Source organism: Rhyacophila brunnea, unplaced genomic scaffold, assembly GCF_057557595.1.
Source record: "Rhyacophila brunnea isolate RB1 unplaced genomic scaffold, BYU_Rbru_1.0 scaffold_13, whole genome shotgun sequence".
In the NCBI taxonomy this organism is placed as follows: domain Eukaryota; kingdom Metazoa; phylum Arthropoda; class Insecta; order Trichoptera; family Rhyacophilidae; genus Rhyacophila; species Rhyacophila brunnea.
The window spans coordinates 11,692,338-11,705,909 of NW_028232785.1; the positions used below are offsets into that span (position 1 = coordinate 11,692,338).

At 34.0% G+C, this 13,572-nt stretch overlaps 1 protein-coding gene across 2 annotated transcripts; it reads right to left on the bottom strand.

Annotated features, from left to right (window-relative positions):
- Positions 1 to 5,204: 5,204 nt before the first annotated feature.
- Positions 5,205 to 13,510, bottom strand: LOC147076480 (uncharacterized). 2 transcript variants are annotated; one of them, XM_085941145.1, is made up of 3 exons: positions 13,230 to 13,510; positions 11,636 to 11,739; positions 5,205 to 8,531 (listed from the first exon to the last, which is right to left on the bottom strand). In XM_085941145.1, the coding sequence occupies exons 2-3, from the start codon at positions 11,687 to 11,689 to the stop codon at positions 7,635 to 7,637; spliced, it is 951 nt and encodes a 316-aa protein (XP_085797271.1). In that variant the 5' UTR covers positions 11,690 to 11,739; positions 13,230 to 13,510; the 3' UTR covers positions 5,205 to 7,634. The 2 variants fall into 2 exon arrangements, with proteins under 2 accessions (XP_085797271.1, XP_085797270.1); XM_085941144.1 differs by lacking the exon at positions 13,230 to 13,510 and adding an exon at positions 12,609 to 12,748.
- Positions 13,511 to 13,572: the final 62 nt, after the last annotated feature.

The window sequence follows — 13,572 nt, forward strand, 5'->3', positions numbered from 1 at the left end:
TAAAAGTTTTTAATTATAACATTTGTGGGGTTTGACTGTGGTAGCCATTGGGGGGGGCATCGTTGAGGTATCGTAGGTTACAGTGTTGAGGATGATGATGAAGAAGTCGATGATGGATGCAGGAACGAGTTTTATTAGGCGTGACGGTCGGTACAAATAGTATGTAACAGCAGTTATGTTACAATACTAAACTTATGAGTACTTACTATTACTTATTATTACTTACGAGATGTTGTGCAAAGCGATATAGAAACCGCGATAGTAACAGACTGGAAACGTATATTAGAGTGACATTTCGATGAATAATAATATCTAAACAATATATTAGGAAATAATTATTTGTTCGAGTCAGCGAATAATTGGCGTTTGCGTCAATGATTTGGAGTAGCTGAGAATTTATTATTTGTTTATTATTAATTGTATTCATATAATTTGATACTATGGGAATGGATCAAACTGCTGACACAAGCAATGAGTTGTTTACCGCCATACATTTTATATCCAATCTTTTAACTTTGAAACTTAAGAATAGACGTGTGTCTCGTTAGTATAATGAACATTACAGTCAGGTTGGTACGCGAATAAGTGTACCTATATTGAAGTGATCAAATTCTGACGTTTCCATTCTGGTTTTGTCTATGCTCATTTTTAGAGCATAGACATGTCAGTTATATAAAGTTTGGTAAAACCTCTCTGAGTCCAATCTATGTGATTTTAACAGATTTTTACTTTACCCTACCATTCAATATTTTCAATATTCACTAATAATAATTGTTTGTGCACTTTTCCAACGCTGCATCACAAAAATGTGCATACAATATAATTGATTGCTAATCTATTCCAAAGTAAATATTGTCTACTTAACTGTTATAATTAATAATGTTTAAACAGACTGCCTTTTGGTTATTTTATAATAAATGCATTTTTGTGCGTATATTGTGACGTACAAGTTAATCAACAAAGCAATTGTTTGAAAATATCTGGATCATACTGAAATTCCAACAACCCGCGTCTTCAGCATAGTTGGCGCAAGCTCCATTTACAAACCTTTAGTCTTTATACCTCACTGTACGCTAGTGGCGAAAGGTGGAGGTAGGCTGTTAAGATCCGACATAAATAGTGCACACTAAGCTTTATCAGTCATACTTATTTGTTTTCATTGAACTAATAATATATACCGATTGCAGATGGTGTTAGTTAGTACAATATAAAGAAAGAAAGAAGGCGCACGGAGATAATCAGATTGACTCCAGAGTCCAGACCATTGGACTTTTCAGTTTTTAACCGGACACGGTGGTTTTGCCTCCAAGCTCTGTCAGCTTGGCCTAATAGAATCTTCGACTTCCTTATGTGGCGAATTGCAGGATGGCGATCAAATCCTCTGGGAGTTATGTCGGTTGAAAGGGAAGAGCTTCTCTAGTCGGTCCGACCCTCAGTTGGACCGGTTGGCCATTGCGACTTGGTATCTATGAGGGAAACTTTCTCAGCTATTAAAAAGTTTGCGGCATTCTACCACGAGCGAGATGGTCTTTTCTCATCGAGAATTGACTGTAATACATTATAGCAGGGATCACGCATACACTAATGCACGCCAACCAAGGTCTTGGGAAGTTGCTCCTGGGACACTTTCGGCACAAATTTGAAGAGCACCTAACGTTCGTTACGCCACGGTATACGCCTGCATAATGGGTGTGGAGACATGCCGGGTGGTGGAGGAAAAATCAAGTGTTGGTTTGTTTTTAAAATTCAATTAAGCCCTGTCTAAACCAAACCGTAATAGTTTTGGAATGTGAGCCTACATCAACAGCATCGGCTCTACTCCTCCAGTCATTTTACGACACGAAAGACGTGTAGTCACTGGAAGACCCATAAAATGGTGCAACTATTTAGGGCATGTAATGTTTGCTTTATTATTCCGATGCTGCATGTCTAAAAGACAAGACAGCGTGGACGACACAAACGTACACAACTGGCGAAGAGTGGGGGTAGGGTGTTGAGATATGACATAATAATAGTGCATACTAAACTTTATCAGTCAAACGTATTTGTTTTCATTGAACTAATACTACAATGTTTATGTATTATGTTGATTTGCCTGTACTTTTTATTCTAAATGTCATATTGTGAACGTCTTGAATTGATAAGTTGTTATGTGCTCAATGTGTCTTAATAAATAAATAAAAAAATAACCCACACGATATTATGTAATATTTTGTATTCTTTATTATAGTCTTTATTATGACACTAGACACCAACACAAATTTTGTCATTAACAGCGAACCAATCGAACGTGTGACCCATTATAAATATTTAGGTACATGGGTCAATGAGAAATGGGACCAATCTCAGGAAATAAAAACTAGAATTGAGATCGCAAGGAGCGCCTTTCTCAAAATGAGACGTCTCCTTAGCAATCGAGATCTTAACCTAGGTCTGAGACTGCGTATGGTACGTTGTTATGTGCTCTCAATTCTTTTGTATGGTATGGAAGTATGGACGCTAAACCAAGAGATGTCACGGAGACTTGAAGCTTTCGAGATGTGGCTGTATAGACGCATCCTCAAAATTCCTTGGACTGACCGGGTGACAAATGTTGAAGTTCTCAATCGAATGGGGAAGGACCGAGAAGTTCTACGTAGTATCAAAACCAGGAAACTACAATACCTCGGCCACATTATGAGAGGAAAAAAATACAGCATTCCCCAACTTGTCATGCAAGGAAAGATCAATGGGAAGCGTAGCAGAGGACGGCGCCGCATTTCGTGGCTTAAGAACCTCCGTGATTGGTACGAGTGCAACTCCACTGAACTGTTCCGGGTAGCAGACGACAAAGACAAGATCGCCTTGATGGTGGCCGACCTCCGCTAGGGGATGGCACAATAAGAAGAAGAATTCAATAAAAACAAATAAGTATGACTGAAAAGGTGTGCACTATTTTATAGTAAAGGTGCTGAATGTCTCATCAATCTCATTCTGCAAAGTGTAAGCGAGACGCGTTTTTGTCATTGTATGGTGCTATTTTGATAGGTTGTAAAAATTGGCAAACGTCAAAAATGCCATGTGTGGTGTAGTTCGTTTTTTTTCTTTTAAAGCTGCACGGCTATACGTGTTTACATGTGCAATTTCTTGTTATAGTCACGATATTACACACCATCAAATGGGGTATATTAATACAATTTTGTTATTATTTTGATTATTAAAAATGTAGGTTAATAAGTTCTATCGAAAAGGTATAATACTGTATTACAATATGTATAACTACATGGTTTTTTTCTAGAGGAAATAAAAGTGTATAAAATTGTCGAGTTTTATTACTGTGACCTTTCCACTAAATTATTTGAAATTATTATAGTGATATCTGTGTATTGAAAATGAAAACAATTAGCAGAGATTCGAATCGATGTTTTGAAAGATATGCGTACTATATATAATTATTTTTTTATAGAGGTCACTACTGTATTTTAATTCAATTGAATTATTCTTAAGGGGGGACCTAACCGAAAAAAAATCTTTTTTTTTTTAAACGGTACATGTTAAAACACGCGAGTTAACATCATTTTACTTCCTACTTCAATTATAGTTTGTAAATTTATGGCTACGGCCGTATGTTGTAGCTTAACCACTGGGGAATGCCAAAAGAAATGGCGTATTTCAAAAAAAACACTACCTTATTCTTAGGTCAATAATTATTATAAAACAATCATTATTCGTAGAATGTTTATCACACTTGAATGGTCAAACACATAGCTTATATTAAGTATCTTTATAATTATCTTAAAATGTGTTAATCTTGCCCATTTTTTAATAATAAAATGTCTAATTCTTGTCAAATTTGGGATCACAGAGATTATCAATATAATTTTTTATCGTAAATATTTTACAAAAAGTATCTCGTCATAAATTATACTAATGGTTTTATAAATGCGTTTAAAAATTAATAAATGTAAAAAACCTTAACACCACTGCACAGTTATGTACTGAAATATGACTATATTCTAAAACATTAGAGCGAGAGGTTTAAAAGAATACTATTTTATGTAATAAAAATACTTTATGCAGTCATCAAATGTTTAAAATAAATATAAATAATAACATGGCTTCAAAATGATATAAATAGATTTTCTACAACGTTTAAGGTATGTCCAAGATCATGCTTTGAAAATAGAAAAAAAGCTCCATTTTGACCCACGCTGAGCACGTCCGCCCTCAAGGGGAGTGTAATGTGTATTATTGAACTTTCTCATTCATTGAATTAAGAATACAAATTTTAGATGGTGCTGGTAGTTTTAAAAATTCAATTATTAAACCCTGCACCAGTCAAACCATCGTAATAGAGATCCGACAAAAATAGTCTACATTTTGTCAGTCATACTTACTTGTTTCATTGAATTAAGAGTCAAAATTGCAGATGGTGTTCATTAGTTTTTTTTAATTCATGATACCACTGCCTAACCAAACCATAATACATAATAGATTAACATTTTTTTTTCTATTATCTATAATCACTTGAATTAGAAATAGTTTAAATGAATTTCATAAAACTAACCAAAACCATCTGCAATTTGTATCATTAACACAAACATTGATCTCCCTAAGCCAATTCGCCCCGCACCACACTCGGTCCTCATCAAGCGTATCATGAGGCTCTACGTTTGATGTGAAATCATCAGTAATTTTTTACGCCTAGGTTTAAAAGAATACTATTTTATGTAAAAAAAATATTTTATGCAGTCATCAAATGTTTAAAATAAGTATAACGGATAATAAGGCTTCAAAATTATATAAATATATTATCTACGACGTTTAAGGTATGTCCAGGATCATACCTCATACCCAAGTTTTCAATTTTTCCTCGGAAAGATTTTTGACTAATTCAAATTTTTAATATTTTTTATATTTATTTAAAAAAAATCAATTTTTATAAAAATATAAATGTGTACCTTGAAATCCTTTTTATTTATATGAAATATTATTAAGGTATGGTCCCAATTTTTAAGCTCACTTTGTTCGTCATGTAACGCAAAAGTTTTAAACCACAGACCTAACCTAACCTAACCTAACCTAACGAGACTCGTACGCGTAAAATGTAATAATAATATTACTGTACCTAAGTAAAAAGACTGACATGCACGATTGCTTCCTTAGTTAGGTTAAAATAACATACGTTCAGAAACAGTTTTTTTGGGTTTAATAACGAAACAACATAAAAATATATTTTTATTTTTTTAATTTATTACAATCAGTAGGTATAAAAACAAGTAGGTACTTTCATATTAAACAATATATATTTGTTTATAAATATTGACAACTATTATATTATAGTAAATTAGTAAATGATGAATGATTCATTAAAAGATTATAAAGGGCGCCTCATAACAGTCATAAAGGCTTAATTACATTGGCAAACGCGCAGATCCAACCAGATGTAACGCTCCACTCCGGCCGTGTTGCTGTTATTAAAAATATAGGTTGACCGACAACTATTTCTCGCAATTGTAATTGTACGTCAAAACTCAGCTGTCAAACCTAACCTTGCAAGCGGGTTGTACCTTCGGATATTTTCGTATGTTCTCGGCAATCTTTGCTTGAATCTTCGTGAATGGTGGCAGACGGAAATAGGATTGGTTCCAATTTACTCACGATCGTTCACGATCATGGAAAATCTATAGATTTTGGCAATTGTGGCAGACGATCGGGCCAGATGCAATCTGCCAATGTAATTTGAGCATAACAAACCATTCACACAATTAATTATTAAATTATACCCAAATCTTCAAAAGATACATACTTCTCACAGATTGAGTATGTACTTGTACAATATTACCCAACAAAATTCCTACAACCAACATAACCTACAGATTATAAATAAAAATATATCTTCTTCAATAATTACTATTTTTAGTTAGGTACAAGATATTGTGATTCTAGAGATAGGTATATTAATTTTCTTACTACAGATCCACTAGTAGATAAAAGTTGTCAGCTAAGTGAGGGCGCCACATGCAAACATTAAATTTGACATACAATGTAATACTTTGTATACTGTGGTGAGCTCAAAATACCGGACAATTTATGATGGTATATCCAGTGGCGATTCTCCCTTGAGAGCGCTGGAGCGGTGCACACCCACCCACTCAATTTATGCGAAAAGACTTTTTTTAAATGAGTATTTAATTTATATTTGATTAAATAAAAGTGTTCTGATCTATTACTGTAGTCATTAATTCATATACAAAAACAAATTCTAATATGTGTTTTTAACCGGCTATTTTAAATAATAATATTATATGTTGATGTGAGCGATATTCGCCATAGCTCGACCAAAGCGCCCAGTAATCTAATTTCGATTTCTTTGCAATGAGAAAGAGCGTCGTCTGTCGCGTGGGATAGCAATACGTAAATATTTTTTCTACGTGCTCGGGAGCGACAGTTTCAGTCGCTCTCGGCCCGAACGCAGATTCATCGGTTTTAAAACAATACAGCCCGTATCACACGTACTATTATTGTTTGACAATTTTTATTCAATATTATTATAAAAATAATTTTTTTTCACAGTACGCATTTAAATTTCCGCACATGTTGACAACATTTCTCAAATTTAGGCGAAGTACAATTTAAAAATAAACTTAAAGTTTTTTTTCAGTTTGATAACTAAATTCACAATGTTTATCAATTATGATATCTCTCCAAACTAGCTCTGTAATACGTCTGACATTTTAGATAAAAATAAACTCAAAAATGAATTGTCTGTTATTTACAGCTTGGATAATTTTTATAATGCTGATGGCGCCTCAGCATTATAAAACATTTTAATCGAAAAAAATCTCATTGACACATTTACGGAAACGGTTTTACTATTAAATTTAATTTTTACTATTCCGATGACATCAGTGGAAAGCGAAAGATGTTTTTTCACACTCAAACGGATCAAGTGTTTTAGTAGAAACGCCATCGCGCAATCAAGATTGAACGCATTATGTATGCTCAGTATCGAAAAAAGAATGATACAAGAGATTCGTGACTTCAACAAACGCGTAATTGAAAAATTTGTGTCGATGAAAAACAGAAGAATGGATTTCTCATACAAATGAACAATAAATCCCGGTCACTGCCAGATACGAGATATTTCGGTAGTACTAATAATTCGGTCAAAACAAAATAGTTCGTGTCAACCAGTTTGTGTTAATGTTTAAAATCCATTTTTTTCAATAAAAACTGTTTTTAGAGGTACAACAAATAATAAATAGTGAGTTATTTATGATTTCTTTTAAATGTAGGTACTAAATTAAAAAAACCAATAGTTTTTTTTTTGATTTTTTGGTGAAGTTTTGATGAAGGCAAATGCCTTTTTACGGCAGTCAAAAGGTGAAAAAAGTGAACTCCCAGCAAAATAACTCACCGGTCGCCACTGGGTATATCTATAAGTGCATTGGCTGGTTGCTCGGCGCTAGTTGTCAGATTTTATATATTGTGTCAATCACTCTTACTTTATTTCTAGTAACTATGCTTATATCTAACGAGCGTATTTTACTTAGCAGATTAGTTATCAGCAATTCACTCAACTCCCATTCAAAATAATAGAGAACAAGGAAGTACTACATAAACCTCGATTCAAATACAAGGAAATTAGTTACTCAATAATTGAAATCCCTAAGTTTTTTTATGGTATCCAAAGATATAGGAATCTTCGCTAATATCCTTACAGGCCGCACCCTAAATGGCATCTTGTAAGTCTCTCCTGATATTCTTTCATCATCATTTCTATTCCCCCTGAAAGCCATACCACAATCGGTACCAAGAACCCTCGCAACATTATCACGATCCAACGGTAAACGAATATCAAAATGTCCGCCACGTTTGACGTCTACAATTTTAAGGTTATCCCATTTACGATCAAGTATACTGTCGATATCTCGTGGATTCAGTTCCTTATCTTTAATATGATGCATCATGGCTTGGGAGAAACCTAACCTGATCGCGACAGCGTGTGTGTTTTCAGTGCCTAATTCTTTGCGACGAGGAATTGACTTTGGCACAATATCACCCCGCCCTCCCAATGGGTTACTTAACTTATAGATTTCTTCAAAATTCAATTTAGGTACAGAATATTCTAAACTTTCATAATATGAATCGATCTCTCTTGTAACAGTTACTGATCCAGAATACTTAGGATTAACATCAGGTATATACCTTTCCTTATTTTGCATCTTATGGTCTTTTTTACTGAAAGCATTATATATTTTTGGATTCATTAGTTTTATGTTATCAACGTCATCCAAGAGTTTTCTTTGATGTTGTAAGTCTTTTTTCAAAGGCGTCTTCATGAACTCCAGTGACTGCTGAATATCCACGTCTGGTCTCTTGTGTTTAATGTCAGCTCTTGGCACATCGTCTTCTTCGAGTTGGGCATGTTTCCTTACGCACGCTATGCATTTGTAGGTGATGATGGAGTCATCTGCGGCCTCATCAGCTGATGCTACAATTCTACCGCAATCGCATATTTTTGTTTCTTCGGTGACATCTGCAATGCTCTGTCAATAATAATAATTAGGTACAGAATAGTATTTTTCGAATTTACTATAAAACTAATAGCAGTGGTGAAGGGTGGAGATAGGCTACTTATACATTGGACGCTAAAGACGCTAACGATTAGGTGGCCATTCGGTATAATTAGCATGCTATTTAAATGTGGAAATTAAAAAATAATTATCTTGTCAGCAGTCTATGTGTTAAGATCCGACATCAATAGTGCACACTAAACTTTGTCAGTCATACGTATTTGTTTTCATTGAACTAAGACTACAAATTGTACATATTGTGTTGGTAAGTTTTTAAAATTCAATTAAACCCTGCGTCAACCATGCCATGATTAATAGATAATAGCCAAAAAATATTCGTCAATTATTAATTTTAACGGCATAATTTAAAATAGTTTATAGATATAAGATTTTTTATCTATTATGGTTTGGTTTAGGCAGGATTTAATTTTTTTTTTAAACTGACTAACACCATCTTTAATACTATGTAGGTATTTTTAATTCAACGAAAATAAATACGTATGTCGGAAAAAGTGTGCACTATTTTTATCACATCGGCCATAGCATACCAAAACTATTATGGTTTGGTTTAGACAGGACTTCATTCAGTTAAAAAACTAATCAGCCCCAACTGCAACTTGTATTCGTAGTTCAAAGAAAACAAATAAGTATGACTGACAAAGTTTAGTATGCACTATTTATTACGGATTTTAACAGCCTACCTCCACCCATCTCACTGGGCTATAATGCAGCGGACTCAAGACCTGAAATTAAATTTTAAAAAATCCTTGAGGCAGAGTAGGCAGGAATTGATCTAATACCAACAACACCCAAAATATCTAAATAAATGAGTCATCCTCTGTCTTAGATGGAATTTGGTGACATTACCCAAAAAACAAGTTAACTTTGGTTTAGGGTACCGTAGAAAAAACATGATAATAACAAGGATGTATAACTTTACTATGAATCAGTGACTTCTCATAGAGTTAGGCAGATTATGCACTACTTATGAATGACAATAATGAAGGATGAGTTTTTGACAGTTTATTAAATCCTTCGCATATTATATTATCATGCATGTAAGATGTATAAATACTTTTATCGGACTCGTCCATCCAAATGTGTGCCAGAAAAACCAGAAAATATTTTTAGAATATTGTCGAACAGCTCCAGTTTGTAAAACGTCCCATTTCGAACGCTGCATATTTTATAAATATTTGTACAAAACTGTATGTTGTTTAAATTTTTTTCCAGTATTTAATCAAAAACGCATTTGAAAAAATATTATAAAACATTTAATGAATATTGACTCAAGTGTTTGCGACTTCATAAAGAAATTTATATGTCTGGTTTGGCAAGGAATAATAATCATTAATAATAACAAATATTAACTTTATACCTACATAGTATTAATATGACATGTCTTATATGTTTTTACATCGTTGGAAGAATAATTAATAATTTACTTTTAAATGACGTAGCATAAAGGTAGCCATTCAAGGATCGCGTTAGGCCTTGTCCAGATGGCGCGTGTCTCACCGCGCTTTACGCTCGCGGCTCGAGTACCAATTAATGTGTTCTGCGTCCATATAACACGTTTCATTTTGCAGTGAACACGCTAGGTTTATTTTTGAACGTCCATTAAAAACAAGCGCAAGTGCGAGAATAAAGACTAAGACCCGTTTCACTCGGGACACCCGTGGCAAGCCACTAGCATGGCGAGATTCCACATCAGTGGCGCACCCAGGGGGGGGGGGGGCAAGGGGCTCTGGCACCCCCCAAAAACATTGAAATTGAAAGCCAATAAACTGTGCATTGGGCTTAGACAAATAAAAACACGGCAAAAAAATGATTTGTAATTCTCCAGAACCCTTTTTTAGAAAAAAAATCTTTAATTTCTTACACAAAAATTTCGAAACACTAATATCGGGTTTTTTTAGAAACCCAATCCCAAATGGAACTGTCAAAAATTCTCGGTGTCCACCCGAATTCTGGAGTGGTGTACACCGAGTGAAATAGGCAATATACCGATAAACGATAAATCAGGCTGTGGTTTGTTGAGTAGGTTTGTGTATAAGTTAAATGCAATATTTTTTTTTGTCCATTATCAATTAATATTTTGGAACCTCACTATTAAAAAACCAAAAATCGGCGAAAAGAACGATTACACAGTCGGTGTTGGTGTAAATCAAAAGAATATTTTTTTTCGGTGGAATTCGGCATAAATAGTGTAGCTCTAGACCAGTGGTTCTTAACCGGAGCACTATCTTTCTGTCATTTATTGACCAAATATGAAATCAGCTGAATGAACGTTTCATGCGACATCGCAAAATACTAAAGCAGTTTTTAACTCTTCTTCCAAACGGAAAAGATGCTCCAACAGAAAAAAGTGCATTGGAAGAATTTCGTGATCTGTGCGAATTGTATAATCGTAATCTTGTAATTTTGAACGCCGAATTGAAATTATCTAAGCCAAAGTAGCTTGATTTCGAAGAGCGCTGATGAGCAGGTATTAATAAGGCCAATAGTTAAAATTTGTTGCAATCAGTACGTTGCCTTGTAGCATAAAGGATAAATGCGCGGACGGGACGTAAGCCCGAGAGATGCAAAGTTCGATTCCCTGCCGGGGTGGCCTACTTGTTTGGTTATAATACATTTTCTCAGAAGTGTTTTTCAAAACTATGTATGTTTAATAATAAGAATGGTACATTCTTAAATCTTGTGAATTATTCGTTGAATAAAAGAAATAGTTAATGAAAAAATATATTAAACATTAATTGTGACCGATTAGAAAAATAATATCTTCCTACATTCAAACGTTGCCATCTTGCATTTAAGGGTTAACAATAGTAACATCAAATTAATAGATTATAACGTTTGTGACAATTTTTTCGCCTGCGGCGCTACACTCATATTGGTCAATTATTTCACATATTTGAATTATGTAATTTTCCTTTCTGGACCAGCTAGGTGGGGTTTCACGAGAGTGTGCTTGAACGGTTCCGACATACAAAAAAAATGTTGGAAATCACTGATCTATAGGTTCTACTTGGATAACGAATAATATGGTCAAAGAAAGAAGAATATATTATACTTACGACAATGGTAAAAATAATCCCATAAATAAACGCCAACACGTTACGTTTCATCATTGTTTCTTTAATAATATAATCAATTATTTTCTCTCAAAATTCTGGAATACCTGTACAAAATAATAGGCAATAAAAATATTATGTACATATTTAAGTATTTTTTTATTATAAATTCGTGTAATCTTATATAGTAATATATTTGTCTTGAATTATCTGTAACGCATGAAAGGCAGCACATGGGCATGTATAAGAGAAAGCGAGTCAGAGAAAAAACGTATTAACCACACGCATATTGTAAATTTGAATAATCGGAGGAATCGTTTATTTTAATCGGGTCGTGAAAAAAACAACAATTGATACTCTCATAATATATTGACAGATGCTTACAGTGCACTAAGTAATAGCATATTATTGAGTATATAGTAAGTATTAAATGACATAACAATAATTATTTTGTAACAGATTGACGGAAACGTATGAAGAAGTACTTAATAGTATCGGATAGGATACCTAAACATGATTTTTAAAATGATAGCTATAATATCTCTTCCATAATAAATTTCCATAATTCGATCCGACACTTTGGTAGTCTATAAATCAAAGCGAGAGTGTTAAAAATCCACAAAGTGGTGTTTAGATAACAGATAAGTATGGTATCCAAGAAAATTAACGGTAATTATAATAGAGTTGGGATGCTGTATCCTACTGTATACTTAGGCAGCATACACGATCAATCATAAAATAGAAACATTCAGGATAAGTAAGAACTATCAACTGTGTACAACAAGTGTCGCCGTTTGACAAATGGACGAGCTCAGCGACGGCACTAGAAGACTCTACAAAGACTGATACAGCAGCTCACAGACAAAATAATTTAGTCTGAAACACCAGAACAAAGACAGGGAGACGAAGCATGAGATTGTTGACAGGTGGTACTCCTCCCTGGTAATATCTGTTAGTTACACTATAATAGATGTACCTTTTACAATCACTTTTTACCAATATTACTTTCCTAACAATCGGCAATGCATACGAACATTTTTTAATATTATTATATTGAACTAAACGCTTTTAAAGTATGAACACAGGTGTTTTAATGTCGTCTGTTTTAGTATTACTGTTTGTCAAATCGTATGATACAGTTCTTTATACAAATTATTTCAGCTTTTCTGAAATAATTCCTTGATTGATTTTTAAGGTGGCGGGAGGGGATGTGGTTAATAGAATCTACGACATGCCGTTGACTTTTCCACGTACATTCCCAATACCTAAACACTTCGCACTTAAATCTAGCGATCAACGCCTGAGGACGGCAATTCCTGAATGAAGCTGTGCAAAACACGTCACCGAACCGCTTCAACTGAAGCACGTAAAATTTTTAGTTTTACAGGAGATATTGTGTGTACAGAGCTTCGAGTGAAACGGATACACGGCATATAAGTGCGAGTGAGAAAGCATTCAACATGCTTATACCTCATGTCTATGCGTTAGAGTAAGATAGAAAGTAAACATGTCGTGACGGACCTCTTGTCAATTTCATGGAAATTAAATAACATTTTTATCCATTTTGGTAAAGAATTCATATTTAATCAGTACTTACCGTTAATTTTGAATTATTAAACCTTTCATTGTTGAAGTACGCAGCCAATTAATCTTTAAACAAGCTAGTTACGTCTCCAATATAACAATATTACAACACGGAAATTCCGTTGTATTTTGCAAACTAACATGTGTGTTTGGGTAGTACAAAATTACAATAAATATTTAAATGAGGATTTAAACACAAAATAATACTTTAAACGGTAATAGTTAGGTATTTAAAAGACAAAATACAATAGATGTACATACAGCTTTCTACAATATTACGTTGACATTAGATCTGACGTTTACCGTCAGCGCCTCTAGCGGCAACACATGTACCTAGCCTAGTACCTAGTTTTAGC

What these genes read in the sequence shown, in the direction of transcription:
- LOC147076480 (XM_085941145.1), bottom strand. Translation starts at nt 11,689, where the DNA reads ATGATGAAACGTAACGTGTTGGCGTTTATTTATGGGATTATTTTTACC. An exon ending in GGATTATTTTTACCATTGTC is followed by an intron (nt 8,532 to 11,635) that starts GTAAGTATAATA and finishes TATTATTGACAG; the next exon opens with AGCATTGCAGATGTCACCGA.